This window comes from Synchiropus splendidus, chromosome 7, assembly GCF_027744825.2.
Source record: "Synchiropus splendidus isolate RoL2022-P1 chromosome 7, RoL_Sspl_1.0, whole genome shotgun sequence".
Lineage (NCBI taxonomy): Eukaryota > Metazoa > Chordata > Actinopteri > Syngnathiformes > Callionymidae > Synchiropus > Synchiropus splendidus.
Genome location: NC_071340.1, coordinates 13,153,145 through 13,179,810, shown reverse-complemented (window position 1 = coordinate 13,179,810; position 26,666 = coordinate 13,153,145). Strand labels below are relative to the sequence as shown.

Sequence of the window (26,666 nt, the reverse complement as noted above, 5' to 3'; positions counted from 1 at the left end):
CAACGAAACAAATGTGTAAATAACGTTTTTTTTTTCTTTGAAAATGAATTAGCCATTAGACATACAATACAATTACATAGATACATATTTCGATTCTGCACATTCAATCTGCCAAAAAAGTTATGATTACAAAGTTAACAAAGATGCTGCCATACATAGACAGTGAGAGAGAGAGAGAGCGAGATGTATGTACAATGATTATAGCATTCGTAATTGCACTATGCCTCAATAAATGTAAAGTACAGGCTTAAATTCTCAGGAACATACAAAGAAATACTAAAAATGACTTGTAAATCAGTGGCGCCAATCAGAGACGAGAAGGGCTTAACTTTGGTACAACTCAACAACACTTTTTTTCACCTTTGGCATGAGATAGAGCCAAATTTGATTCCACTATTGAACTACAACAGTCAAGACAGCCAGGCCGTGATCGGACGATTCTAGTGACACGGTGAGCGCGTGGACGGATTGCACTGGTGGCGCCGAAAATTGTGAGCGGTCGCCTCGACCCTGGTGGTGGAGGCGGCGGCGGCGGCTAACTGTCTTGGAGTTTGTGCATAGGGAGGTGAATACACTTGGTTGAATACTACTGTCAGCTCTGGCTTCACTATTCACACCATGTTCCGTTTCATTCAAGCATCGAACAGCACGTTTAGCTTGTTTGGCATTGGCAAAATATACAGATTACCTAACTGTTAATGTGGCACAGTCAAACATCGATTGATAAATTAATACCTTCAGTCGGAGTGGAAGCGTCCAAGGATCGACCGTCTGGTCACGGTGATGGCTGCTTTCGAATTCAGCTGTCTTCATCATGTGATGTTCTAAGTCAGTCAGTGTGTGTGACGCTGATTCAAATAACCAGGAAAATCAAGTAAACATACACCTGCTGATCTGTCTGGGAGAGAATGAAGGCCTCATTCAATCCAAGATCTGTGATGCCATTTCCGCTTGGACAGGGAGGTCTGGTGCTTGAAAGCACCACCACATGAATGGGGGGTGGAGGGGATGGAGGAATATAAACCTTCTTTGTAGAAGGTCTGTAGAAAGGCAGGTGGTCAAGAGCTTGTGGTCACTCCGGTGTGTCAGTCCAAACAAGGTCTTGGAACCTCCAGAGCACAAAGCTGAGTCTTTCTTTCGGCCCAAAGAAAAACAGAAATTCACAACTGGCAAAGCCTTAAAATGAGGATGGCTGCTGTACATATCCAGAAGAGCCCCCCACCCCACCCCCACCCTTCCAAACCGCCAACCCCAATATCTTATCTCCTTAAATAGCAAGATAACATTTACTTCGCTCACCCCTTGGGGACCAAGAGATTGACAAATGGCAAATAAATTAAGATTATGTAACCATTCAATTTTTTCAGATTTTTTTTTCTCTAGTATATGAACAAGCTCTTGACAGTCACTCTCAGGCAAGGCTCACACCAGGTTGTACTCCTTCAGGTTGAGCTGCAGGATCGTGTCTTTGACGGCGGCAAAGACGAAACGTATGTTCTCCGTGTCTGTGGCACAGGTGAAGTGGGAGTAGATGATCTTGTCGCTGTCTGGGTTCAGGTCCACGAACATCTTGAGGATAAACTCTCGGCCGGCCTGAGCGTCTCGCTGTGGACCTGGGATGGAGGGAGATACTTGGTCATGCTTTACACTTCTCACCAATGCTGAAAAGACAGTGGGGAGGATCGTAGCAGAGCCCTACACCACCTATCATGCTGGACACTGTGGAGTTTGTCTGTCTGCTAAGCATCTTCACTGAGAGAAGGACTCCATCTCCATCATCTCATGTTAGTTATCAATTTCTCCATCACTGTGTGGTTTCTAGCTGCAGCGGATTATCCTATCTGTCCATCATCCATGATCTGTTTGTCTCCAGAAAATACTTATCTAATGCAGCCTGAGATCATTCACACTTGGCCATTGTCTGACAGTGTGTCCTCCATTTTATTGACATGTCTGATCAGGGTCTTGTTTGCTGCAGGTACTCACCATCATACTCTGGAAAGTAATCCACCAGATGAGAATACATGATCTTCTCCTCCAGCAGGTCCTTCTTGTTGAGGAACAAAATGACCGAAGAGTTTTGGAACCAGGGGTAAGTGATTATTGTCCTAAATAGAGCTTTACTCTCCTCCATTCGGTTCTGCAGAGACACGTAGACACTATGATTACAGCAGGCGTCTATGATTCTGGAGCTCTTCCTCCAGTCTCAAAGGACTGTCTTGGCACCTGACTGGAAAAAATGATGTCATGTGATATGAGTGGAACAATGATGGTTACTTTTTTGGATGCGATTTGATATCTTTGATTTCATTAACAAACTTATCCTGCCAAATATTTTGTGTTTCACTCTGAAATAGTGCGCTGTGGCCTGGTTTCCTCTCACTGTTTTGACATCCCTGAGCGCCATCCTTCATAGATCAACACAGTAGCCCGGTAGAGCGTTTAACACCGCAGGCCGACTCGTAACATTAGTGTTCCACATGGACATTTACCTCGTTGTCCGACTCCACCAACACTTGGTCATACTCGCTAAGTGCCACGAGGAACATGATAGATGTGACGTTTTCAAAGCAGTGGATCCACTTCCTCCTCTCTGACCTCTGACCTCCAACGTCCACCATTCTGCAAGAGAAGCAGAAAGAGTCAAATACGGCTCCACACTCTTTGAGCAAGACAGAAATCCTGGCCAGCAAGTTGGAACAGTTACAGACCAGGATGACCTTCTTGTGAAAAAGTAAAGAGAGAACCGGCAAAAAAGTTATTTTGTTTACCTAAAAATGACACTCTGAAGGTCGAATGGATATTCAATGATCCCAGTGGTTGGGACTCGAACCCTCAACACGTCCTGCTGCGTGGGAAGATACGATGTTTCGGCAATCCTATCCAACGCATTCAGATAACTGTGAAGAAAAGGTCAGTTTTACGTCACCATAGTGTTTGGTTCGTATCAAACACAGCTCAGCTTTAATTTTGAAAAATGATCTGCATCTTTATAGTGTTTATTTGACAGTAAAGACATTAACAGCTACATTTTACAGTCTACAACGTGTAGTATTGTTTCACTCATTGCTGCAAAGCACAAACCTTGATCTATATCTAGAGACAACACTAAAAGAACAGGTGCATATGAATAACGTCAGTCTTTCTTAATGTAACACAGCTTTCCCAGTGAAAAGGCCACTTGCTTGTAAACTTGCATAACTACAGATGCATTTGAAATTTTACTTCGGTGAGACGCTACTCTTCTCAATAGCCGCCCTTTCGTTCAGAACAAAAAACATTTCCTTGTAGCGTTGCTCTATATTGACCAGCAGGGGGCGCAAGTGCACATTCTCCTGTAATTACATTTTAAAACTTGGATTTTAACTGAGACTGTGGTCTTACTCTTTGTGTTCCGTAGTTCTGGACTCAAACACCCAGTTTGAAATGCAATTTGTGGTGCAAAAAAAAGTTTCTACTCACTATTTCGTAGAGTCAGACAGCTGATACTCTCTCCTTCGGTCGTAACATTCCTGGATGCCTGGGTCGTTCCATAAGCTCTTGATTGCGTCTACATAGGGGTTCTCAAACATGCAGACCTTCTCTACGTCCACCTCTCTCACAATGTTGGCGTTACCCTGGAGGGGAAAACAAATTCTTCAGAGTGGAGGAGACCGATCTGGACCTGGATGCTTTTCACCTCAGGAGGTCATGGCTGAGATCCACATAAGAAAACCTTTTTTTTACTGTCGTTAAGTCATGAAATTACACTGCCAACATTTTACAAGCACATTTCAAAGTTCAAGAACAAAGTGAGAGGAAGGTGGGGTCTCACAACGGCAGTAACATGAAATGATTGACCTGAAAATGAGTGACATAATACGACTCAAAAGTACTGTCACTAGTGACTTTTTTTAGCCATACATTGCCTCACACCCTCAGGCTCCACTTAGACCCAATATCGACGTGTCACATCCCAGTAGACCATTTTAATTAGAAAGTTTCAATGCTCCAGTTTTATGAGACTTGCATCTCCCCCCATTCCTCCCCTCAGTTACTGCATGCCGGACTTTAATACTGACTCGCATCATGAAGGAAAGTCCGCAGGAGAGTGAGGCATCAGCTACTAAAAGTAAACTTGTTTTTATTTTATTTAGTGTTTTTTTTTCCTTCCTACTTAGCTGTTAATGTGGAACAGGCGGGTGATTATTGCTGTTTTCAAAAAGACAAACAGGAAATGACTCCAGCAAAAATGGCCACAGCATCTATGTCTGAGGAACATGAAGGAAATGGATGTGGTCACCGCACAAATGGTATCGTGCGAATTCCCACAATCACTTGAGATCCTCTTCCGCTCATCGCTCCCAACTTAGGGGCTCAGAGCAACAGGGAGCTGGCGGAGGATTGGATTGTTCGCTAATCGAGCGCGGTAACTTTATTAGCTCGAGGAAACTCGTCCGACCAGCTTTTCTCAACATCTCCCACAGGAATGCAAGCTCAGGAGTTTACTGAATCCCATCAAGTGTTTCACTCTTAAACTGATCATGGCCCACACCCATCAACAGTTGGTCAAAAATAGTAATATAATGTAGCCAACTATCCATAAAAAAAACCAAAACAAAAACACTAAATATACGCCCAGTTGCTCATTTGATCCCACACATTGTGAAGTTTTTCATTGACCAATGTTACTGCCCTATAGTATGATTTAGTATGATTTCACCGATAAGCTCAATGGGACAGCAGGTGGCAGCAATGTTATGGCGCTCTCACGCCAACACATGGGAGACACGAAGAAGAGGAGATGGCGCACAGCACAACACAAGTCAAGAACTTGTTGTGTTGTCAAATTCTAAATTCCAAATTCTAATGTTACATCCATCCAGTTACATCAATGAAGTTAAATGATCCGTACATTGTTCCTTATCACTGTCACCTTTTCTCCTTATCTGTAGAGGTTTAAAAGTGTCATAACCACCGAGAACAAAAGAGAAAATCTGATGAAGATATATCATCAATAATCCTTTTAAATGGAAGTCTTGTCCTGTGTCGCAAATATCTTCATATATTTCATTTATTTTTGTCCATGATCATATTTTGTACTTACCTTCATTTAAAACACAATTATCTGCAATATAAAGAAACTGTTTAAACTATACATTTTTTTCTCCTAATAGTCTTAGTTCTTACTCATTTTGACTATTTATTTATTAAGTAACTCAATATTTTAAGTAAGTAACGCAATATTTCCATCTTCCCTTGATTATTCTGTTTCTACTTCCATCATTAAATTGTGGCTTAATATTTTGTCATGTTTCCTGACTTTTCTTTTTCATTGTTTGAACAGATCTAAACTTTGCTCATGATAGTTGACTAAATAAAAGAATGTTGGGTATGACTAAGATTCTGAGGTTCTCTTGTGGCTACACTTCAATAATTCTGCTCTCCTCCGACTGTATTTACTACTTTAAACATCCTGAACTTTGAGTGCAAAATAACACCAGCAAACAAACCCACCATCTGAGAGGATACAGTAATGCACGGAGAGAGCAGGAAGCGAGAAAAAGACAGGAAATGATTATCAATAGCTGTTCCAAGGGAGATAGGCAGCTCTCTAAAAATATACAAATGGACACTTTTCCCAAAATGGCCTTATATGACTTGATGCGGGCAAGAGAGAGAGAGAGAGAACGGAGTGTTACCTTATTGTGTTCATACTTGTAGGGGATCTTGAGTGTCTCCATCGCCCGGATCATGGACTGCATGGCAGTGAAGATGTTCTGGTAGACCAGCTTGGTGAAACCTCTCTTGTCCTCGTCGGAGTAACCGGCCCCATGAATGATCCTCATCTGTTTGATGAAGGTGCTCTTCCCACTCTCACCCGTTCCTGCAGGGATGCACAGGAAAGTTGTAGGAAGGTAGCCAAACGTTATACACCCTCGAACATGAAAGATCAGGAAAATGCAAGTGTCAAGTCAAGTCTTGAAGAACACAGGCCTTAGTCGGGAAGCGGACCAAGACCCACTGTGTTCTTTCTTACGGCACCATAAAAGGACAGCCTTGAGAGACCGCAGGACTTCTGAATGCTGCATCTGAGGAGAGGCTTTTACGTTTTTAAAATGGATCAGGAGCATTCCTTCAATTGAGGATTCCAAAACCAGAGTATATCAATTCAGTAATGTTATGAGCTGATCTGCAGCACATGGGGAAAGAAGTGTTGCCATTTCTGGATATAACTATTGAGGTCACAATGATTCTGGGCTACATTATTAAAAAATAAGGGTCTGTTAAAAACCCCACACAATCATAATTCTTTGCTAACTATTGTATTTATTCTCAATGAACTATTATTTCCTGTTTGTGTTGGTTACTGCACCACATTTATAGCAATGCATGCTAAAAAGTACAGCAGACATCTTTGTTTTTACCAGACTGTTGTTGCGTCTAGTAAGAGCAATTCAATGAAAGTGTCATGTTATGTTGCACCGCTCAAATAGTTCTGAAAAATGTGTAATTCTGAAAAGGGTGGTTACTGAGTAGCTGGTATCGTACCCCTGGCGTGGTCACACAATGATGGCAGGTCCATGCAAATAAACAAATGGCTGAGGATTAGATTAATGGAAACAGACAGCGTTGGAAGGCGCACACATCTCATCTCAGTGGTGTGACAGAGCCGGGGGTGTAGTTCCTCTGATTCATTGAGAATCTTGGCAGTGACTGAAGGCTGAGCTTCATCTCCCGGCTAACACTATTACTGCAGAAGGGAACATGTGTGGGTGCATATCTTTAACATGTCAGCAGCTCAGAGAAGTGTGGAAACTTCCAGTCTGACATGCAGTCGCTCCTCCAGCCGTCTGGATGAGAAGAAACCCTTCGCCTGGATGGTAGAATGCATCAGTTGGGAGTCAAATTAGAGTTTGGGGAAAATACAGTCCAAAACAAAGTGGCAGAACGAGTTGAAGTCAGCAATTCAGCCAGAAATAGAGGCAGAGCATATCTGTGACATAAACAACACTTAAATGAAGCTCTGTAATGTTGCGTAATTAGTGCCCTTGTGGAAAACTGTTCCAACACACGTGTAATTTTCAGAGGAAAAGCAATACATTTCCTTTGGCCTTTATTTTTTTGACTACTCATCAGCCATGTTCAGTCACTTTAGAAATAAATCATGTATTTGCTCTGGTCTAGTTTGGTGGGATTTACCTTGTTTTTCATGCACTACTTCTTGAGGCGAGGTGAGGTTAATAGTACACAACAAATATTCACAAAGATTACAAGAAACGCCTTTGCAGCTGCTGCAATGTGTATTTAATGTATTGCTTTTATCAACATGGAAAACTGCAGCAACAAATGAGATGTGCATGTCCAAAGTCGGCCTTTGATCGGCTGAGACGTGGAGCCTAGCCTCAGTCAACGTGAATTTTTTGGGGCAGTAAAATAGACAAAATCGCTAAACCGTAATTGTAAAAAAAAGAAGAGACAGGATGCACCGAAATGTAAATTTGAGGCTGAACCAAATAACATTTATAATATTGAATGGTTGTAACGTTTTCTAAATAGTCTAGAATACATTTCTATACATGTTTTTCAAAGAAAGTAAGTGTTGATGTTTGACTATTTTTCTCCACAATACGGCTGAATATAATCGGCCACTGAATAATCGGTGCATCCCTAGTAAAAAGTAACAGAACATTCCAGGAGCCTTCTGAGATGGATGCACTTTATGTTGTGAACTTCTAAATGTAGTCGAGCAGTAAGTGTCCACAGACTTTTCTCCTTGCTGCATGAAAAGGAAAAACATTAAGGAGCGTTTTGTTAAGATCATTTAAGATGTGCTTCTAGAAATATTTGAACTATTACACGTGAAACATTTTCATCCCTTCAAATCAATCCGTGGTTGAAAGACCAACTCGGGTGAAACAAACGCTTCCCAACAGTGTTCTTTCTGTCAGGTTATCAACAACTAATACTGACTGATCACACTTTCACTTTAATATTTAGCCAGTTAATACTGAAGCCGGGTAATAACATTATGTTTCCACAAACTCCAATTTCTCCTGATTCATTTCGACAGCGGCAGCCGACTGTTGCTACTGGCAACAGCTGAAACTACATACTGAACATTCTGTCAATTCAGAGAAAGAAAAACGGCAGCTCACACATTTAATGAGGCCAAAGATTTAAAGTCCCCTAAAATTAGTTGACTCACTTCAGGGTAGAATATACAAACGCCATTGTTTCTGCTGCGTAAAAATAAGTGGAAGAAGGTTTAGAAAGAAGTGAGTTGGTTTTGTCCGTCTCCGGCAGGAGTGGCGGCACTGAGCCAGCAACCATCAGGGAGAACACAGGCCAGAGACATGAACTCCACTCAAGTGTACAGTCAGCACTTACAGGGCGGTTTTTGCCTGCTAGCACAGAGTTTCAGTTCGACAAACGTTTGCAAGAACAGACAATATACATTTCTCTTTAACAAAGACCCTTGGACCACTAGTGACTCTTTAAAATGGGTTGCTTTTAAGTGGGAATAAGACGGAATTTTATTTGCTTCCTCTCACAAATAAAGCCGTGTGTTTGATAAAAAGCTTGTTAAAAGTCAGCATGGACTTGGTTCCACTCAATCAAATACCCACATCATACACTTTAACTCCCATTGAGGCAGGGGAGAAAGATAAGATGACAGAAAAAACATTTGAACATCACAAGGGGCATTCGCTTGTTTACAAGCAGGGATCACGAGGAGGCTGAGAACGATTCCAAAATTTAGATGAAGATCTCTCTGAGGCTTGGAGTTGACTTTACAAAGAATATTTAACTCAAAATCCACAGGCTCGTAATGCGACTGTCTAAATACAACTGCTTTACCCCAACGTGATTCCAAACTGCAATAATGTGTCACAGATGTGCGATTTATTGCAACTTACTCTGTCGTGAAACAGCATTTGGAAACATGTGACCAAGCCTGAAACAGTTATTCTCAATTGTGAAAGATGATTTGGCATTAGTTTCATAACAAATGGCTATAATGTAGCGGAGAGATTATGTAGTAAGTTCTTGCAGCATGATATAGTCAGTCACCAATGTTTTGGAAAAGACCTTTGTAGCTATGTTTTTTCTGGTCCATGGTCCCGAACAAAGTACAAAGGTTAATATACATCATGTCAGAGTGCAAGTTTAGCTAAACACTGGCACCCATTTCAATAATGTGGGGCCACATTTGGCCCTCATGTGCTTCATAGATCCTCATCATCTGAGTGTAGGAAGTCTTTCCTGTTGTTTGTGTGGATTTGCAGTCAAGACACTTGTAAGAACAGCTCAACTTCACATCTCTGTATGTTAATGTGGCACAACTTACTCTTCTTTGTTGCTAAAGCATCAACACTCCCCATACACCTGTCATGCTATATCCTTTTACATTGACCGGCAAGTATCTGTCTATCCCAGTCATCAAACCCTTCACAAATTCAAATGAACTTTTGGCTTTAAAGTGCCTTTGTCAGAAAGATAAATGTTGAATTTCCCCACTGTCGGAGGACATCTTATCAAACCAAAAAAACTTTGGCTTCACTTCTTAAAATTTGGTCTTTGAAATGCAGGAAATAGTTCTTCCGAAGGTGAAACAGTTCCTGGATCTCAACTCAAACGTATAATGTTTCCGTAGAAAGAGCCCAAACTGTCTACTGTCAGAGAAGGTTGTCTGTCTTCTAGTCCGTTTCTTTCTAGTAGGTTCAGATTTTCAGCAAATTTAAACCCAGTTTAAGGACTAAAACTGCCAAATTTAAGAAACACTGGGCTGGAAACTACAGTGAAGTTTATCTGGACATTAAAACCTGCAGGTCGTATGAGAGAGGAATCGGTTAGAGACGGGCCTTTTCTAATTCCTTTTTCATTCATTTCACCTTTAATTTGTCTTGTTAAATCATTAGTGAAAAGTATCATTAGCTAATGTCTCGATGGACATCACTCTGGCTAATGGGTTGTTCAATGTCGTGATTGTTGAAACAACAATCACGACATTGAACAGAAGTGTCTAGAGACCTGTTGGATTCTCATGTGCCCTTAGCGCTACAACTGATGACCGTCTATGTTAAGGATTAGTCGACTCATCGGCAAATAACAAGTACGGCTTGACAAATGCGCAGACATGTCTAAATGCAAAACAATACAAAAAATATATGAATGTAAATGGTTGCAAAATCTCTCTCTTTAGTTTAGTGTGTTTGTGTTTTGTGTGTGACTAGAGATGGACAGTAACTAATCATATCATATCATATATAACTAATCAATCACATAATTTACCACTGGAAACAATCCCCTCGATGACAATTTTACAAGTCATGATAAATTCGATAAACACACTTGCCATGCTCTCCAGCTCCACAGCGATTGACAGCTAACAGTCGCGGAGAGTCTGGAGGTTTGTGATTCACGATCGTAACGTGTTTTTAACACAAGAAGTGGTCCAAACAAGTTTTCTGATAAGGATGTCTGACTTGATTCAACAACAAACGCAGGGTTTCCCGCAGCGCTCCTCCCTCTGCTAAACACTGCGGTAACAATGGTTGGATGTTGAGTTCACTGATCGTGACTGAAGTGGCACATGCTATAACATGGCGTCAGTTAGGGACCATCAACAAAGTCTCACTCAGGCAATGCATTTGTGTAATCATTAATCATGATTAAAAATACCTTTTTAGGGGACAGAATTGTGCCAATACTTTATATTGCACTATAAAAATGACTGATTGACAGATGTATAATAATTCATATTTTGAATGAAGGACGACAGTTGTGCAATGGTCAGCACTGCTGCCTCTCAGCAAGAAGGCTCAGGGTGGAGTTTGCCTGCATGTGCCTGCATGGGTTTTCTCCAGGTACTCCGTTTTCCTCCCACAGCCCAAGGACATGCTCACTAGGTTAAATGAACACTCACAAATTGCCCCTTGGTGCGTGTGTGTCTTCCCACAACCCTTACCAGGACTGACCACTTTTGTCACCGGTAAGTTTGTTCATAAAACATTTGGGCTATCAATGCAGACAGTAGTGTGTCAAACACATGTCATAGGATGAAAATGTATTTATCAAGAGTTTCATTGTTATCGTCCTGATCATTTTTTCCCCAATATTTCCTATCCCTACATACGTTTTGACTCACAATGGTCTTGGAGCCACTGTTTTTTCTCTTAATGTGGTTTGTGCGTTTAATAGCTGTTGACCCTGAATCTTCCTAGTGTTAACTAACCTTAAGGCAGGAAACGTGCCCCAAGCTAAGAGTTAAGGACACAACTTGAGATCAGCATTCGAGAATGGAAGACATTGAATACTGTCTGATGGTGTGATTGCGAAGATCATTCTGGTCACGATGGTTCTAGCTGGAATATGGCGATCTAAGACCCTTCTATCGACAAGCATTGCGCTGATCCGGCTACATTTTTTTGCGACTTGAAACTGCCCAGCTTACTTCCTCTCTCATCGTATCTCATGGGCTTTTAGCTGAAAATGAAAACATGCCGGCTTGTTTTCTCCTCTATGACTAATACTTGTCGACCGTTGTGTGAGCCGCTTTCACAGCTCTGCACTGAACAAAGTCACAAGTACGAACATCCATGCAAGTAATTAAAATAAAAATGTGACAGCTGCAGCGTGTTTTTCTTCCAGGTCCAGAGGCTGCTAGGTAGAAATTACCAACATCTTTCCCACCTCTGAATGTGCTTAAATTAATTAACATCTTCAGGTGCCGAGCATGATTCACACCGTGTGTCCTCAAGTGGCAGTCCTGTCGTCCAGGAGAATTAGTTCAGATTTGTTTGATTCTGGCAACTATTCGAACTGGGATTCATTTGAGAGCGACAGAAGATCATGAACTATCCAACCAAGTCATATTCCAGCTCCCTCCGCTAAGCAGCAGGGCTGCGGCTATGAACTACGAGCAAATGAAACTTGTCAAACTGCTGATTCAAATGCCACAAAGCCACAAACCCCAAGTCAGACGCCTAAATTACATAATGCTGGTGGCCTCTGAAGCGTTGCCGTTCCAAGAAAACATTTGTGTCATGTTGATTTATGTCAAACTTTTTTGTTGACTTTTGGCCAAAAACTTCATAGGTTTGGCAGCCAAGGGGAACAAGAACCACGACAAATACAGACATGTTGCTCAGTTGCTTAAACATTAAGTATAGACGGTCATATCGGCTTAACCTGGAATAAACACTGTAGGACAGTGTGTATTCGACCAGTGTGTTGTGCGCGACAGTCAGGTGTGTCTAATTTCACCTATTTTGGCTAGAGATAAGAGGTTGATGGTATTAGACCATGAACGATTAGAACACGTTGTATGGATCGCTGCAGTCACGATCTATGCAATGCAGATCTATGCTGATGCCTTCACTCGACAACTACACACTCGTCACATGCTCACGTCGTCCAACACACACCCACAGTCGGAAACACGCAACTTGGAGTTGTTTTTGAATGTGATGCGACTCCAATTCGACCCCACACCTTCGTGGCAGAACAACAAAGTGTTCAATGTCTGACCTGCGAAGTCGAAGACTGAGCTAATGGCGCTAACATGAGGTCAAACCTTTGTTTACAAATGGCATCAAAGTTAACCTCCTTGTTTAATAGTTGGCTTACTAAATTTAGAGCCAAAAATGCAGAAACACAGAAAAAAAAAATGAAAGCTGAGAGAATGAATGTTAACGAATAGTCAGGAAACTCCCCAAAACTAGAATAGGATGGTGCAAAAGAAGGTGAATTCAGAACGACATGCCAACCTTCACACAGGGCAGCTAGATAAAGTTGCAAAAAGTGGTTCTGAATGAATCTGCCAAGTCTACTTTATATAGGGCTATGAGAACTCTTAAGAAGATATGTTCTAAAACTGCAGAATCTTTAACAATCAAGTTCAATAAGTTTTGGTGCACTACAATATTGCGGCATGTTCAATGTTTATCAAGTGCACCTTTTATCCTGCAAGAGTGCTCTGTATCAGGAGTCTTGTTTTGTTTGGTACGTTTACATTCTTTGTATGTGTTGACAAAAATCCGTTCTTTGTCCATGTGGCCATGCCAATTTAAAAAATTGTGATATGATATTTTTGCCATATCAGCCACCACTATCTGGAGACATTTTTAAACCAATTCATTTTCTGGAAATAGCATAGCAACATAGCCGAGTGTAGATACAATTTTGCACAAGTTAAAAGGGATTTTCTACAATTAGACAAAGGCTGAAGTTCCATTGGTGTTGGACCTGGGAATTTTCTTCAATGACTGAAGTGTGCCAGCTTGTTGCTCTGAGTTAGTAGCATTCCATTTTGTTTCGCTTATTACTAGTTGTATTGTGTTTGTTTGTGCACAGAATAACTTGATAATACAAATGTAGGGCAAAACAATGGGTTAAAAATGGGGTGGGATGAGCAGCTTTGTGGATTGTGCCATTCTAGAAAGAAATAAAAACATACAGACGTGAGGTGGCTACTTTTAAGTGTCCATGAGCAAGAGTGTATGTACTGTGCCTTATGCCCCATGTACACACAGTTGTACACTGTTTTTAGCTTTAATGTGGTATGGTGTTTGTTCCGTAACAATTCAATGATGAAATCATCACTCACCAAGTGAGCTTTATATACTGCTAGTGTGGCTTGTTCTATTGTTGTACATTGCGTACTTTTACTTTGGTTTGCGTCTAAATTAGGTTGATGCAACTGCGTCATAACAAAGCTGCAGTATTTAAAAGGTGAGCTTTCTATTCCAGCTTAACCAAATTGGATCTACGATCCGCCTCAAACGTACAGTAAAATTCCCTAATATAAATGCCCAAAACACAAGGGTTACTGACCCAACTTAGAGTCTGGGAATATGAAACGGTGCTCAATAGCACACCCTTAAATTCTTCCTGGTGAAATGATCTAATGTACGTCTCTGTGACACATTTATGGACAATGAATATACACACTACTATCTGTCCAGCAAGTCAGCGAAGTGGACCAGAAATGCTAGGAAGCAAAAAGCCACACACAATTGTTGCTATCTGTCAGGTTTGTCTTTGTTCTCATAGACTGGACTTTGGATCAATAACTGGATTGGACCCGTCTGATGGCAGCACCAGACACGGACCTGACAGATCGCTTTCTCGTTGAAGGCACGCTACCTGTCGGTGGTAAATGCCCTTTTAAAAGGGAAGGGACTTGTGTGCCATTAATGAAAACACACGTGTCCCACAGTACGACTGCGTGTTGTATTTGAATGTGCCGAGTGAAAACAGTCACCAGGCTGATGACACAGTGTCCAGTGGGAACTTGTGTTCTGATCTTAAGTGCTGTAGACTTTGGCCCAGGCCCTCAAGGCCTGCAGTCTACACATGTGGGAAGTGTTGTGATCCGTGTTTTCTGGACACCAACCACTTGCAGTTATTCAAATCAGGTGTGGTGGACACAGGCCTGGATTTGTGTTCTGAGCTGCAAAATCTCTGCAGTGGAGTCCCTGATAGAAATCGATGGCCCACGAGTCCACTTCACCGAAGGTGGGACGACACCCCCTCCCCTCCACCTGCACCGCGCCAGGGGTGTCCGTCCATACGCGAGCGGTTACCCCCCCCCCCGCGCCCCTCCAGTCTTACCGAGAAGCAACAGTTTCAGCTCCCGGCGCGCGTCCCTCTTGTCCCGGCGGAGCTGCCTCTCGATCTCGTCGTTGATCCTCCGCGCTTCCTTCGCCTCCTCGCTGAGGCAACACGCCATTATGGATTCCAGGGTCATTTTGTCTCCCTTTCCTCCTCCACAAAGTTCGATGGCAGTGTCGTGTTGTGGCTACACCATGCAGATTTCACAGCCGCGGAAGATCAAGAGGCCTGCGGATGCTAAACCCCGTCCTCGCGCAGGCCGCCCCTCCACCGCAGGAAAATAGATCTTTTCTCAGAAATGATTGAACCCCCCTCCCGCCCCGTTCGCCGTCCAGCGGAGCTTCAAGAGGGCGTCCAAAACGCGTTATGAGTCGAATATCTTGGCGATCTTAATTGGTGTAATCTGCTTTCCCTTCTCAATACGATCAACAGATCCTTTTAAGACACATGATCTCGTTAAGCGTCGCCATCCGAACAACGTCTCTTTAAGTCTTCGATGTCCGTGCGGGGGGATCGACGCGGCTCGAATAGAAGCTGGGGGTTATTTTCCTGTGGCTCCGCTGCACGGGCGTGGTAAGGCAGAATATGGCGGACTTTCACTCCAATCCGCTAGGCTGGGATACAGTACTGTTATCTGTGCCGTGGAACCAGCGAGCCACGCCGAAACAAGCGCTCCTCAGCCCGCGACGCTGCAGTCCAAAGAGCACATCCCGCTCGGTCTCGTCCGTGTCCACGAGCTCGCTGGGTGGGAAGAGACGGCTCTGGTCGTCGCTCCTCTTTCCTCAATGGTGTGGATGTGTTTTTATGAGCGAGGCCATCCACTCCTCCGCTGGCAGGCTCAGGCTGACGTCGGCCTCATCGACCGGGGGGGAGTGTCGCGTCACAGCAGCGCCACGGCGGTGGTCACTGCCCAACCTGTGGAGGGCTGAAGCATGAATGGAACGATGATGTCATAGAGTCTTGTCACTAATGCATGAACACGTGTTTATTTTTGAGCAATCGCTATATGACTCAGAAAAGGTACTTCGACTTTCCAGCCCTTATGATGTCAACGTGTGACTAACTTTGTTCCTAGAGTTCTCATTCATATTCACTGTGGTGTTTGATCTGGATTGCTGATCCAAGGCGGGGCGAGTGGGGGTAACAACTCAGGTGTTCCCAGGACACCCAAAAGATATCATCTCTTCAGCCGTCGCCTCAGGCCTCCTTCTGGGGAGGTGGTCAGGAGGAGAAGAGCCTGTAGGAAACTCATTGCATTCTTTCAGTTCCTAATGAAACCAGAGTGGAGGATCAGGAACATTGACACGAGATTCACCAAGAGCTTTGTCTTCTGGCTCAGCTCGCATAATACACTAACACATTATCTCTCACTCCATCTTTGCCTCACACATCAGCGTGACACAGAGATACATGAAGTCATGTGTTTAGGAGAGGCATTTGTTTTTCTAGAGAAACAACAGCTGCTCCCTGCACAGTTGGGGTTGCTTGGTCAGTTCAGCAGATGTGTCATGAAGCTTTCCCCCTCATTGTGTAGACCGCATTGTTGTTTTGTAACTGCCCAATCTAGCTGAATCGCCACAATGACATATCCCCAATACAGTGCATTCAGGGTCCACTTGTGGTCTGACCTTCTGTTGATGTAGAATTACATATGAACTGTGAGTGCTGTTTGAGCGGGCAGAAGACTGAGATGATTTATTTTTAAATATATTGTTAATTATTTCATATTACTATCATGAGAACTTGGTTAAAAACACGACTCACCATCACAACAGAGCTGGAATGGAAATAAATTGGTGCAATGTGATACCCAACTCTAAGTTTTAACCTCCAAACTGAAGTATCGAGAGCATTGTATTGAGAGTGGTGCTCCCCCATGACAAGTGGACTCCCTCAAACAGCTGCCTGTGTTGCATTCCACTTGTGTTCTGAGTGCTTTGTCTGGTGCAGAATTTTAAAGTGGAACGCCGTGTACATGGAGAGTCAAGATTCGTAGGTAAAAACAGGAATCCCAAAGTGATTTTCAAATATAAAATATTGCATACAGTTCAATTGTAGGTGTATACAATGTACCGGTGCATACTTGTGTTACATCCCTTCATCAGAATACTGCATTATATTCTCATGAAACGGATTCTGCGTTCCATCACTCAGCCACAGTTTAAGATAGGATTCTTCTCAGTGACAGTGTTTACAAGGAACAATATTCCATCGTTGAAATTCAGGGCACCTCACAGAGAGCAGTGTTAACTGAATGGCCCAATTGGATCATTTGAATGAGGGCGCGCCTGTTGCTTCCAGAGTAATTGCATCTAATGTACTTAATGCTGATCCCTGTGTGCTGTGTCTTACCGTGTCAGAGAGGGAGTAGAGCCTATGAGAACAATGCTTTAAAAAAAACTGTTGGTAGGATCGTGGAGAATTAATTTTCTGTCTAAATGAGATCTGTCTGATTTGTCCCAGATTCGTAGCTTAGGGAGCAGTGTTATCTCGTAATGAAGGGCAGCCATCAAGGCCTCCAGAGTCGCAGCTGGCTACAGGTCAGGGACGTGAGAGCAGGTCATGTGTTGCTTAAGATGATCTTGTTTTAACTATAATCTGCCTCTTGTCCTCCAAGGACTCAAACTCAAGGATGATGATCATTTATTTCTTCTTATTCTTCAGTTATGTATACACCATAAACACATGCAAACATATGTCCAATTCTACTCTAAATGACCTATTTACTTTATCAACTCTAAACATGAAAGTTATGGAAATAAAATGATGCAAACACAATTTCCCACATGTTCAATACATTCTTTGACAATTGACTTCTGACATTGGGTATCTGCCAACGTTAACAAGGTAAGGAACCATGTGAAGTTGTCAAACTGTTGTACGGATAAAACTGTATACTGAAGTGAAAGCCAGATATGCAACATCAGAAAAGCCACATCATGAAATGAAACATTCTATAAGTTATCAAGTACCTGTACTCTTCATATTCTGTCATACTTGAGTGAAATTTCGAACTTCTTGTAAAATAATAATCTTACAAAACATTGTGAAAATGGGGCAGAATGCAATATTCAAATATTCAATTTGCGTCTTTTCATTCCGTGGCAGCAGTTGTTGTTCGCGAGCTATTACTTGGGAGTGAAACGACTCTTCCTCTTTATTTTGAAAGAAAAAAATGTGTTTCCGCTGGCGGGTCACGTGACCCGCCTGGATACGGACAGCGTCCCCCTGTGCGGTCGCTAAGAGGCGGGGATCTCTGCTGCAAGTTACTTTTGAAGACTTTTCTCGCTTTAGTAGCAACGTGCTGCGATGGCATTCGGTGGAGCGGGCCTCTGGTTCCTTTTGGGCAGCAGCATGGCCATGTATCCACTGTGGTATCGTACTTTTTCCTGCCTCGCGTCCGTCCTGGCATGACGGCAAAAGATTAGTTAGCATGCTAGCGAGCTAAACGCTCGGCTCTTCAGCGTCACAACAGCCTGAGACACGTGAGTGGGAAGGAAAGGCTTCAGCCTGTCGGAGAACGTCTATGTCTCATCGCGTGTTTCACGTTTTGTTTCATGTTAAAATGTCATTTGTGTCGTTGTGTAAGATCTGACAGCAGGTGTTTTCGGGCGACTAATACCTCGCCGCACTAACGATGCGGCCCTAATTGGATTTCAGTCGTGCACTTCCTGCCACTTGTTGGACAAGTAGAGCAGAGTAACGGGGTTGTGGATGAGAAAGTAGCGGGGGTTTTACACAAGCCTTTATGCAAGATATACAGGTTTAATACAATTGAAATGCACATTGTGAATTTTTTGCGATTTAAACTCTTGTTTTATTCACTTTTATGTAAGTGCAAGGATCAGTCCGCAGCAGTGCACCAAACAGTGGTTTGTGCATTGCAGTTGAATGATGATGATACTCTTTCAATGCAACTAACCTGTGTTGCCAAATGCGACATAACAGGAAAATCGGTGATGTCTTCATTGATTGCACATCTTTGTTGCTCTCTGCATCAGTGTGCCCTGCTTGCTAACATGGGGAAACTGCAGAGCAAGTTTCGCAAGAGGTCAGAGCTCTACAGGTGAGGAACGTTCTTCATAGTATTTGTCTGTTTAATTTCCAACTGTAAAACTATTCTTACAGTGCAACTTGTCTCCAAATATAACTTTCCTGACTCATGCAAATTTTTCAAATGTTGAAATCCTTCCGTCCGTGATGGAGTTAAGTCCCTCATCATGATGATGCTCTGTTTTGAAGCTATTGCTTCATAACTTTCTCCAAGTCTGAAATGTCTGTGAACGAGAGGTTGCGAGAGTCAAGCACGTCATTACGTCACGGTACACATGACTCTGCCTCCAGCGCTGCTCTGGACCCACCCTCCTCCTCCTCATTAGATTGAGCTGTGTGGCAGATGTGTCTGCTTTGCATCAGCTCACAGGTAGACAGAGAAGACACAGAGAGACAGAGCTGAGCCAAGTCATTCACCCACTATTACACACAAAAGTTGCCTTCATTGATTCCAGACACAGATTCCAGCATCATCACTTGGGTCTCCACCCTGGCTCATGGTGTCATGCTTCTTTTGAGACGCCCTGGTGAGGTTGTTTGGATCTACTTGTGCTTTCATCTCTAAACAACCAAGCGTGTGGACAGGACGGTGTATGATCACTTGTGCTGAAGAGGAAGTGGGGCTTTGGCTGCAACAGATTTTAACTCATAAGTGTGTCGCGCCATGGAGTTTCATGGAGGCGATCGTGACAGCAGCAGTGAGCAGAGGCGGGCTGAAGGCTTCCTCTTGACCAATCACAGCAGAGTGGGTGTAACAGGAATTCAACTCCCGTAAAACAAAACGTTTTTCATGGGCGGAGGACGTAAATATTTCATATATCATAGAGGCCAACCGGGTCCAATATGATTTCAAACCCATTTTTAAACCCAACTGATCTTAGCCTTGGGCATCACGATTCCAATGGGTCAACCTTGTCAGAACCTGTGTGATGTGTGGGACTAGCTGTGAAGTCTTTGTTGTGTGAGTCACTTGAAGCATAAAAGCAGCTCGTGGCAGATCCTGCAAAATAGTCGTCTGCGGAGAAACAGAACACGAGAGCATGAACCGTGCTCTTCTTTCGTCATTACATATATAGTTTTGCCATTGTCCTTTATTTTCATCAGAACATGTAAATTGGTCCCAATTCTTCTAGTTATTGTGCAATTACTTTTGTTTCAAACTTTTGTTTTGTTTGCTGGGTTTTGTACTTGTATATAGTGGAATTGTATAGAGAGTCATTATTGTGATGATTGTCTTCAGGGTGCAAATTGAAAATAGTCACTTCATCAAACAGTTTTAACAATGAACTGCTAATGCAATATACCTTTTTTCCCCCTCATATCTTATTGATTGCTTATTTTGCGTTTTGTTTTGTTCAGGACTTCTCAGGGAAAGAAGGGAGAGGACACTTTTGACAGCCATGTCATTCAATATGAACCCGCCCATCAGGGATCCGTCAACGCCGTCACCACTCTCAGTCCAGACCTGTGTGTATCTGGCGGTGCTGACCAGGTAGCTCAGCTGTCTGAGACCCACACACCGCCTTTGTTCAAGCTTCACTTATCTATGAAGGTGTTTTGGAATCTGTTTTCCCAGGCTGTGGTGGTGTACGACTGGAAACAAGGTCGACTTTGTCAGTACTTCCAGAGTCACAACAGGGAAGTTACCAAGGTAACCACCTGCATGTGAGCACTGCCTGCTGTCAGTATATCGTCTTCAGCCTGCTGTTTATGTCTGCATGGCAGGTGTTGTGCTATCCAGGCAGCACATGGGTTTTTAGTGCCTCACGCGACAAGACCGTCCTGATGTGGGACATTAATCAGGGGGACGAACCGATACAGGACTTCTGTGGGCACGAGCTGGTGGTGAATGGAATTGCTATCAGTCCAGGTTAAAACAAGAAACGTGACCAAACATTTGAGGAGATATTGAGACGAACATGAGTCTAATACTGTGTTTTAGATGGCCGAAAACTTTGCACCGGCTCCCGTGACAACTGGATGTGTTTGTGGGATATCGAATCTTCAAAATGCGAACAGAGACACAACATTTCCAGAAACCTGGTGAGAATTGTTATGACTTTAAATATGTTTATTTGAAGAAGTGTAACATCTCTTCTGTCAACAGGTGACTCATGTCTGTTGGGTGCCAGGCAGCTCTTCCTTGGTGCAGTCCTCTGAAGATAAGACGATCAGGTGCAGCTAGTGCAGAAAGATTTCTTGCTTTGAATGTCGCTTGATATTTTAGTGGTGAATTGTGATACTGTCAATGCTTCTTTTCAACATGCCTTTTTCCTTTGCATGCAGAGTGTGGGACAGTCGCATGTGGCAGGTCACCAACACCTTCCCAGCCAAGCAGTACATTCAGACGTACTGCGACGTCTCCTCAAATGGAAACTATTTGTTGTCAAGTAGCAATGGATTTGGAGGCCAGGGCTGTGAAGCTACAGTAAGAACCTCTTTGGCTGATGGATTGTGTTGCACAAGTCAGGTCTTCAGACTGGATGTTCTGCTCGTCCGACTAGCTCTGGGACCTGCGTCAGCCCGGTTGCAAGCTGGTGGAATACAGAGGTCATCTCCAGACCACTGCGTGTTGTGTGTTTCTGCCGACATCTCCAGGTGGGACGACTCAGGTAGCAACGTCGTCACATGACGCTTCCATCAAGGTCTGGGACCAGAACTCTGCAGGTGAAGTGGTTTTGTTTGGTCGTCCTCGTCCCTCCGACCACTCTCTTCACACTTCCTTCTCTTTTCCAGTCTGTTTGGGGACTTTACCTTTGGACGGGGCTGGGCCCCTGGTTTCTTTGGCTCCCAGCGATTCCTCCAATCTGCTGTGCGCCAGCTTTAACACTGGGATCCATCATATACAGCTAGGTCAGGGTTCAAACCAAAGTTCTGGGGCTGGTCCAGATGGAGCTGAAGGACTGGAAATGAGAGTGGTTTCACGTTTCTAAAAATCCACAATGCTTCTGCCACATTCACACAAGTTGTCAAGTTTAAGGTTCTGATGATGGTAAAGTGGACTGACATGCATCATATCAAAAAGAGACTTTTTTTAAATGCTGCCTTCTTGGACCAGACCTGATCATCCAAAGACGTTGACCTTTCCTCTGCAGGGCCCCTTGTTCTTTTGTAAGAGTTTATTGGCAACATGAATCTGATAGAAGTTTGACTTTGGTAGATCATTTCTGAATGATGGTTTTTAGAGCTTTTTTTTTTTTTTAACAATTCTTGCTGGCTAGTTTCATGAAGTAACTTAAAAGTTGGATCTGTTCTTTGTGTTTGCTCTTGTTCTTCTGGTCCTGTTTTATATGGAAATCATTTCTCGTGGCGAGAAGGGTCTGTTGTTAGGCCTCAGAACTACATCCCAACCCTTGCTGGTTTGGCACTGCTCTCTTGGCCTGCAATCATAATTCCTCTGAATCAGTTTGTTCTCAATATGGATTGACAAGGTGCTCTCATATGAGCAAGGAACCTCATGGGTGAACGGTACTTTGTTTGAGGAGAGCAGCCAAACACTACAACAAATGTTTATTCAATTTGGCTCCTATTATCTCCAGTGGCCACACACTTTGATTTACAATGCAGAAAATATCTCTAGCTTCGTTTCTCTGTTTCTTTGTCCTGCAAGTTCTAGTTAAGGTAGTTTCAAAGATTGTTCTAGCTCAGAATTCCCCCCACACATCACTTTGTTCTGTCTTGTCAGTCCTGTCAAAATGTATTGTTAATGTTTTTGTCTCCAACATGTGGAAGAATGTTCTATTTAATTGTATTATAATGTTCGTTACATCTGTTTTTAAAGAATAATAGGCATTGCTCACTAATGGTGGTGATGCCAAAATAACTTCTATAAAATATTTTTGCTAATATTCAAGAATATAACACAATTAGTCTGTGGTGCGGCTCTTGTTTTTTTATACTTGAATTAAGCAGAAAACTACACAAAACAATGCAGTTAAATTTTAAAAAGTTTATTAATCCACATTTAAACTGACTGCTCCTGATTTTAAATACACAATTGTGATGAACTGATGAACGAACAACTTCCAGGCTCATTTTGTTGTCATTTTCACATGGACCCACACACACTTTAAAAAAACATTTCTGAAGTCAAAACACATGTAAATACAGCCTGCAGACCACTCGAGCACATCTCACATCACTAGATCAAACTGTTTTCATTGGCTGTTTTGGAATGGAATTCAAATCTCCTGACGATTGAATATAAAAAAGAATCATTGGCACATAAATAAAGACACTACAATAAATACAGTGACAATAACAGCACATTACATTAATCAGAATCAAGAATATGAACCAAATTGTTCTCAACGTCGAGAGAATTCAACATTGCCAGTGTTACGTCCAACGATAAACTGCCTCCCCGTGATTTAAATCCATTTGACTGCTTTCCAGTGTCACATTCAACCACCAACTCTTAAAGGTATCACATTATTTTGACACTAAATTAGACATAAAAAAATCAATTGGCAATTATGTATATATAAAATAATAGTGCTAACTCTACACCTTCATATAGAAAACATGCTGCTATTAGTAAATATACAGGAGTCATTCTCTGAGAAAATGAGGGAAAGTATGTTCCAGGGGACTCAAGCTGCTCCGCACCGTCAGCTACCATATTGTCCTAGTGTGATTCACCCGTGCTCAAGCGAGTCAGAAATATCTCACTGACAGACATTGCAACAGTTGGTGTCCAGTTATACAGCCACCTCACAGTCACAGGATTTAGCTGAGAATCGTTTTAAACAACCCAATAAATACAACGGAAATAGCCTAAACTTTTGGATGACTGGGAAGGTGAAACCCAACATTCACACCCCGACATCCAATTTTGGTTAACTCTTGCAAGCCAAGTACCAAGCAATATGTATACTTTGAGCCGAACAAATAGTAGATTCAGGATCAGAATTGAAGGCAGCCGCAAACAGAACAGAAAGAGCTGGTTTTCACTGGTATGTTGCACAAGTAGAGGTAAAGATAACAGACAGGAAATGCAGTACCGGTACACAGCAAACTGCAAATAAGTTTACAAAAAAAAACAACAGGCTGGTTCTTTGGCCTCTGATTTTACTACAAGCTCATGTACCCAACATGGCACTGAAATCAATTTGTATGCACAACGTAAGACAGTACCTTTGTAAATCACAAAAACAAGTAGAACGTTTAAAGCAGTGTGGCTAATTGAACCTTAATAGTCGCTCGTACTCATATTTGCTTATAAAAACACAGTGCAAAGTGATTTATCATCTCATTTTTGCTCATTTATAATCCATTAAAAGCAACTAAAATGTAAGTTTTGACTATATATAATTCAAGCCAATTGCAGTAGTGGACTAGGATGCAGATATACTTGGTCCCTGAGTTCATAACTACCTGTCACTACTACTTCCAGTCAGATGACGACAAATGTATAATAATTGGATGCGTTTTCCTTTTCATCATTTTCCATCCTTCAATATTCAAGTAGATCATGCAGTCCTACGCAAACTGTACACACCAACGGACGCGATCAAACTACGCTACCTATGGGAGATGACTAACTGACCTCAACTACATCTATCAGCTTGGATGCAAAAAAAAACAAAAAAAAAAAAGATTAAATATGTATTACCACGTATAAATATCGGACATTTGGAAAGGATGACATATTATTTCTCAGCTGGTCCCCAACATTGTTTTCTTTTTCTTAAAATCTTTCAACACAATAAAACATTTTCTAACCACGTTCCACTTATAGCTCTGTATAAGTTGAACGGTGTGAGAGGAGGGAGCGGCTCTTCCTGTTTAAAAAGATTATGGGATGTCTTTAAAACTGATTTCAGTAAAAGACAGACGGGTCTGTCAGCCTCCTTCACACGCTGTTGTCAGAACTATTCACAGGTGTACAAGCTAAAAACACGGACAAATATGCTTATGGTTTGCGCGCTAGCAATAATGGAGCACAGGATCAAATCTCGTGTTTCGGAGTGCCTCCCTTAAGGTTCACACCAAACACCCCGGAAAGACCTGTCAAACCCTTGTATTGGTAGATGGACATCTCTTCCATCAGCTCATCTTTTCAAGCAGTAAAATTAAGTTATGTTAAAATCCCTCACTGACAACAGTGTTTTCTAACCAGTGACATTTCAAATGAGGAATCGTATGACGCTCTTTTCCTGTTGAAGCCGCTACTCTCCATTACGTTCAAGACCGTCGATGACCCGACTGAGCCTGATGTTGAGCAGCCGGACCTGAGTGTCCAGGTGGTCGATCTTCTCTTCCAAAGAGCCAGCACCGCCTCCCCTCCTCCAGTAGGCTCCCACGGGGCCCGTCATGAAGTACACAGCCATGATGAAGCAGAGCGGCAGCACCGCCCGCTCGGGGTCGCCCTCAAACTTCTGCAGGATGTACAGGCAGGACAGGGCGAAGAGGATGACACGGGCCAGCCAGAAGAAGCGTCCGAAAACAGCGTGGAGCAAGTAGAAGAATCCGCCCAGGAACAAGGAGAGGAACCAGTACGCCAGGAGGACGGCGGCCACAAGAAGCAGAGCACGTGCTGGGGAGTTGGCGAGCGAGGTGGGGCTGAAGTAGTGGGTAAGGTTCGATGCTGCGGAGGAGGAGGAGAAGCAGGAGAGAATCAGAGGTGGAACCGACCCAAAAGACACTTTGAAATGAAGCTCAAGCCTTACAGTCGATGCCCATCACATCCAGGAGGTCCGACCAAACCTTCCAGATGGTGTCGATGAAAGAGTCCACCCCATGGACAAACCGCTCCGTCGTTTTGGAGAAGAACTGGAGAGCAGTAACAGTTTACTCAAAAAATATATATATTAATCGACACCAGTACTTTCTTTAAGACCCTACAAACTTCACATGACATGGCGGTGGAGTAAAGGCCATTCTATGACGTAGTGCAACACAAAGACGAGCTCAGAAATGAAACTCATGTCAATACTCGGAAACTAAATATAGCGTCGTCATTACAAAGTGGCTGCGGAGAGCACAAGCTTGAAGGTTCAAGATGCAAGCAAGATGTTCCTTAAAGCACTCGGTTAGCTCGGAACACGCCTCACTTCACACCGCATGAAGAAGCGAATTGTGACATTCTGACTACATGTGTTGGCATCCGTCAAGTGCAGGCCCAAACCTGGAGGAACTGTTCCGAGGAAGAACAACCACGGACGCTACAATAATGCCAAAATGGCGACATGCACAGTTCAGACAGAGTACGAACAAGTAGAGCTACTGTGTTCACCGACCTTATACATCCCCCGAATGTTGTCTTCCCCGAAAACATTGCTCAGGGTCTGGTAAACACCGTTAGCTGCCCGGCGGAAGCTGTTTTGGTTGCTGGTCCTGCTCCTCGCCGCTTCGCCAGGGGAGAGGAAGCAGGCGCTCAGCACCAAGACAACCACTAAAAAACGCACTCCTTTCATGGCACCGGTGTTCCAGGCTAAGTTAACCGACGACTGGCGGCATAAACGACGGGGAAGGTTGGCGAACTCCACTGCGCCTCAGTGGGGGAGAACAGGAACTAGCTTTGATGATGACGAAGATTCCGGTGAGACGTTCGCGTAACCTCGGAATTTCGAAAGTCTGCACGCCAACGTTTACGGTAACGTTATGCAGCATTGCAAACACCTATGTTTTATTCTTAAACCTGAAATTAAACAAGCGGTCAATACAATAAATCATAATATGACTGGATACATACATTTAAATCACCATTGTAAACGGCGAAACGACAAGTGCGCGCGTGAGGTATCCAGGCAACTACGCTCGGCAGCGTGCACAGTAAAGCAACAAACAAGATACTGGTGAATGAACATGTACGGACGAGCCCCAAGAGTCACCGACCTGACAGCAGGTGGGACTCCTGCCGCGGTCGGACCCGGTTCTTATAACATTCTTGGAGATGGGTTTCAGTTCTCAGGTAGGCTGATAAAGTTGCAGAAAAAAACATGGGGGTTAAAATGAAAGGAGCTGAGTCGTCACGTTTTGTTTAAATCAGCTGGCTGCTTAAAATAGTATTT

At 43.0% G+C, this 26,666-nt stretch overlaps 4 protein-coding genes across 8 annotated transcripts in view; 2 read left to right on the top strand and 2 right to left on the bottom strand.

Moving 5' to 3' along the window:
- Positions 1-14: 14 nt before the first annotated feature.
- On the bottom strand, positions 15-15,480 carry LOC128762079 (guanine nucleotide-binding protein G(q) subunit alpha). Its single transcript, XM_053869920.1, has 7 exons — positions 14,599-15,480; positions 5,682-5,866; positions 3,463-3,617; positions 2,772-2,900; positions 2,493-2,622; positions 1,987-2,140; positions 15-1,613 (listed from the first exon to the last, which is right to left on the bottom strand). The coding sequence occupies exons 1-7, from the start codon at positions 14,732-14,734 to the stop codon at positions 1,423-1,425; spliced, it is 1,080 nt and encodes a 359-aa protein (XP_053725895.1). The 5' UTR covers positions 14,735-15,480; the 3' UTR covers positions 15-1,422.
- wdr31 (WD repeat domain 31) lies at positions 2,052-24,953 on the top strand. Of its 3 annotated transcripts, XM_053869918.1 has the most exons (10): positions 17,805-18,083; positions 18,600-18,664; positions 20,011-20,143; positions 20,228-20,302; positions 20,377-20,521; positions 20,594-20,694; positions 20,759-20,826; positions 20,938-21,079; positions 21,156-21,318; positions 21,388-24,952. In XM_053869918.1, exons 2-10 carry the CDS (start codon positions 18,618-18,620, stop codon positions 21,582-21,584), a joined length of 1,071 nt encoding a protein of 356 aa, XP_053725893.1. In that variant the 5' UTR covers positions 17,805-18,083; positions 18,600-18,617; the 3' UTR covers positions 21,585-24,952. The 3 variants fall into 3 exon arrangements, with proteins under 3 accessions (XP_053725892.1, XP_053725893.1, XP_053725894.1); XM_053869917.1 differs by lacking the exons at positions 17,805-18,083; positions 18,600-18,664 and adding an exon at positions 2,052-2,092 and having other exon boundaries at positions 21,388-24,953; XM_053869919.1 differs by lacking the exons at positions 17,805-18,083; positions 18,600-18,664 and adding an exon at positions 18,788-19,760 and having other exon boundaries at positions 21,388-24,953.
- bri3bp (bri3 binding protein) lies at positions 24,131-26,181 on the bottom strand. Its single transcript, XM_053869923.1, has 3 exons — positions 25,893-26,181; positions 25,323-25,425; positions 24,131-25,240 (listed from the first exon to the last, which is right to left on the bottom strand). The coding sequence occupies exons 1-3, from the start codon at positions 26,067-26,069 to the stop codon at positions 24,822-24,824; spliced, it is 699 nt and encodes a 232-aa protein (XP_053725898.1). The 5' UTR covers positions 26,070-26,181; the 3' UTR covers positions 24,131-24,821.
- The window catches only part of stpg2 (sperm-tail PG-rich repeat containing 2), a 57,527-nt gene continuing 55,891 nt past the window's right edge, over positions 25,031-26,666 (top strand). For all 3 annotated transcript variants that reach the window (XR_008415527.1, XM_053869915.1, XM_053869916.1), the window contains exon 1: positions 25,031-26,566. Coding sequence is in view for 2 of the 3 variants with exons in the window: in XM_053869915.1 (XP_053725890.1) it covers positions 26,455-26,566 (112 nt within the window). In the remaining variant the exon portion in view is untranslated. The remainder of the gene's footprint in view (positions 26,567-26,666) is intronic.

What these genes read in the sequence shown, in the direction of transcription:
- LOC128762079 (XM_053869920.1), bottom strand. Translation starts at nt 14,734, where the DNA reads ATGACCCTGGAATCCATAATGGCGTGTTGCCTCAGCGAGGAGGCGAAG. An exon ending in ACAAGTATGAACACAATAAG is followed by an intron (nt 3,618 to 5,681) that starts GTAACACTCCGT and finishes TTTCCCCTCCAG; the next exon opens with GGTAACGCCAACATTGTGAG. An exon ending in TTACTTTCCAGAGTATGATG is followed by an intron (nt 1,614 to 1,986) that starts GTGAGTACCTGC and finishes CCTCCATCCCAG; the next exon opens with GTCCACAGCGAGACGCTCAG.
- wdr31 (XM_053869918.1), top strand. Translation starts at nt 18,618, where the DNA reads ATGGGGAAACTGCAGAGCAAGTTTCGCAAGAGGTCAGAGCTCTACAG. An exon ending in ACAACAGGGAAGTTACCAAG is followed by an intron (nt 20,303 to 20,376) that starts GTAACCACCTGC and finishes TCTGCATGGCAG; the next exon opens with GTGTTGTGCTATCCAGGCAG. An exon ending in TCTGAAGATAAGACGATCAG is followed by an intron (nt 20,827 to 20,937) that starts GTGCAGCTAGTG and finishes CTTTGCATGCAG; the next exon opens with AGTGTGGGACAGTCGCATGT.
- bri3bp (XM_053869923.1), bottom strand. Translation starts at nt 26,069, where the DNA reads ATGAAAGGAGTGCGTTTTTTAGTGGTTGTCTTGGTGCTGAGCGCCTGC. An exon ending in ACATTCGGGGGATGTATAAG is followed by an intron (nt 25,426 to 25,892) that starts GTCGGTGAACAC and finishes ACTGCTCTCCAG; the next exon opens with TTCTTCTCCAAAACGACGGA. An exon ending in GGATGTGATGGGCATCGACT is followed by an intron (nt 25,241 to 25,322) that starts GTAAGGCTTGAG and finishes CCTCCTCCGCAG; the next exon opens with CATCGAACCTTACCCACTAC.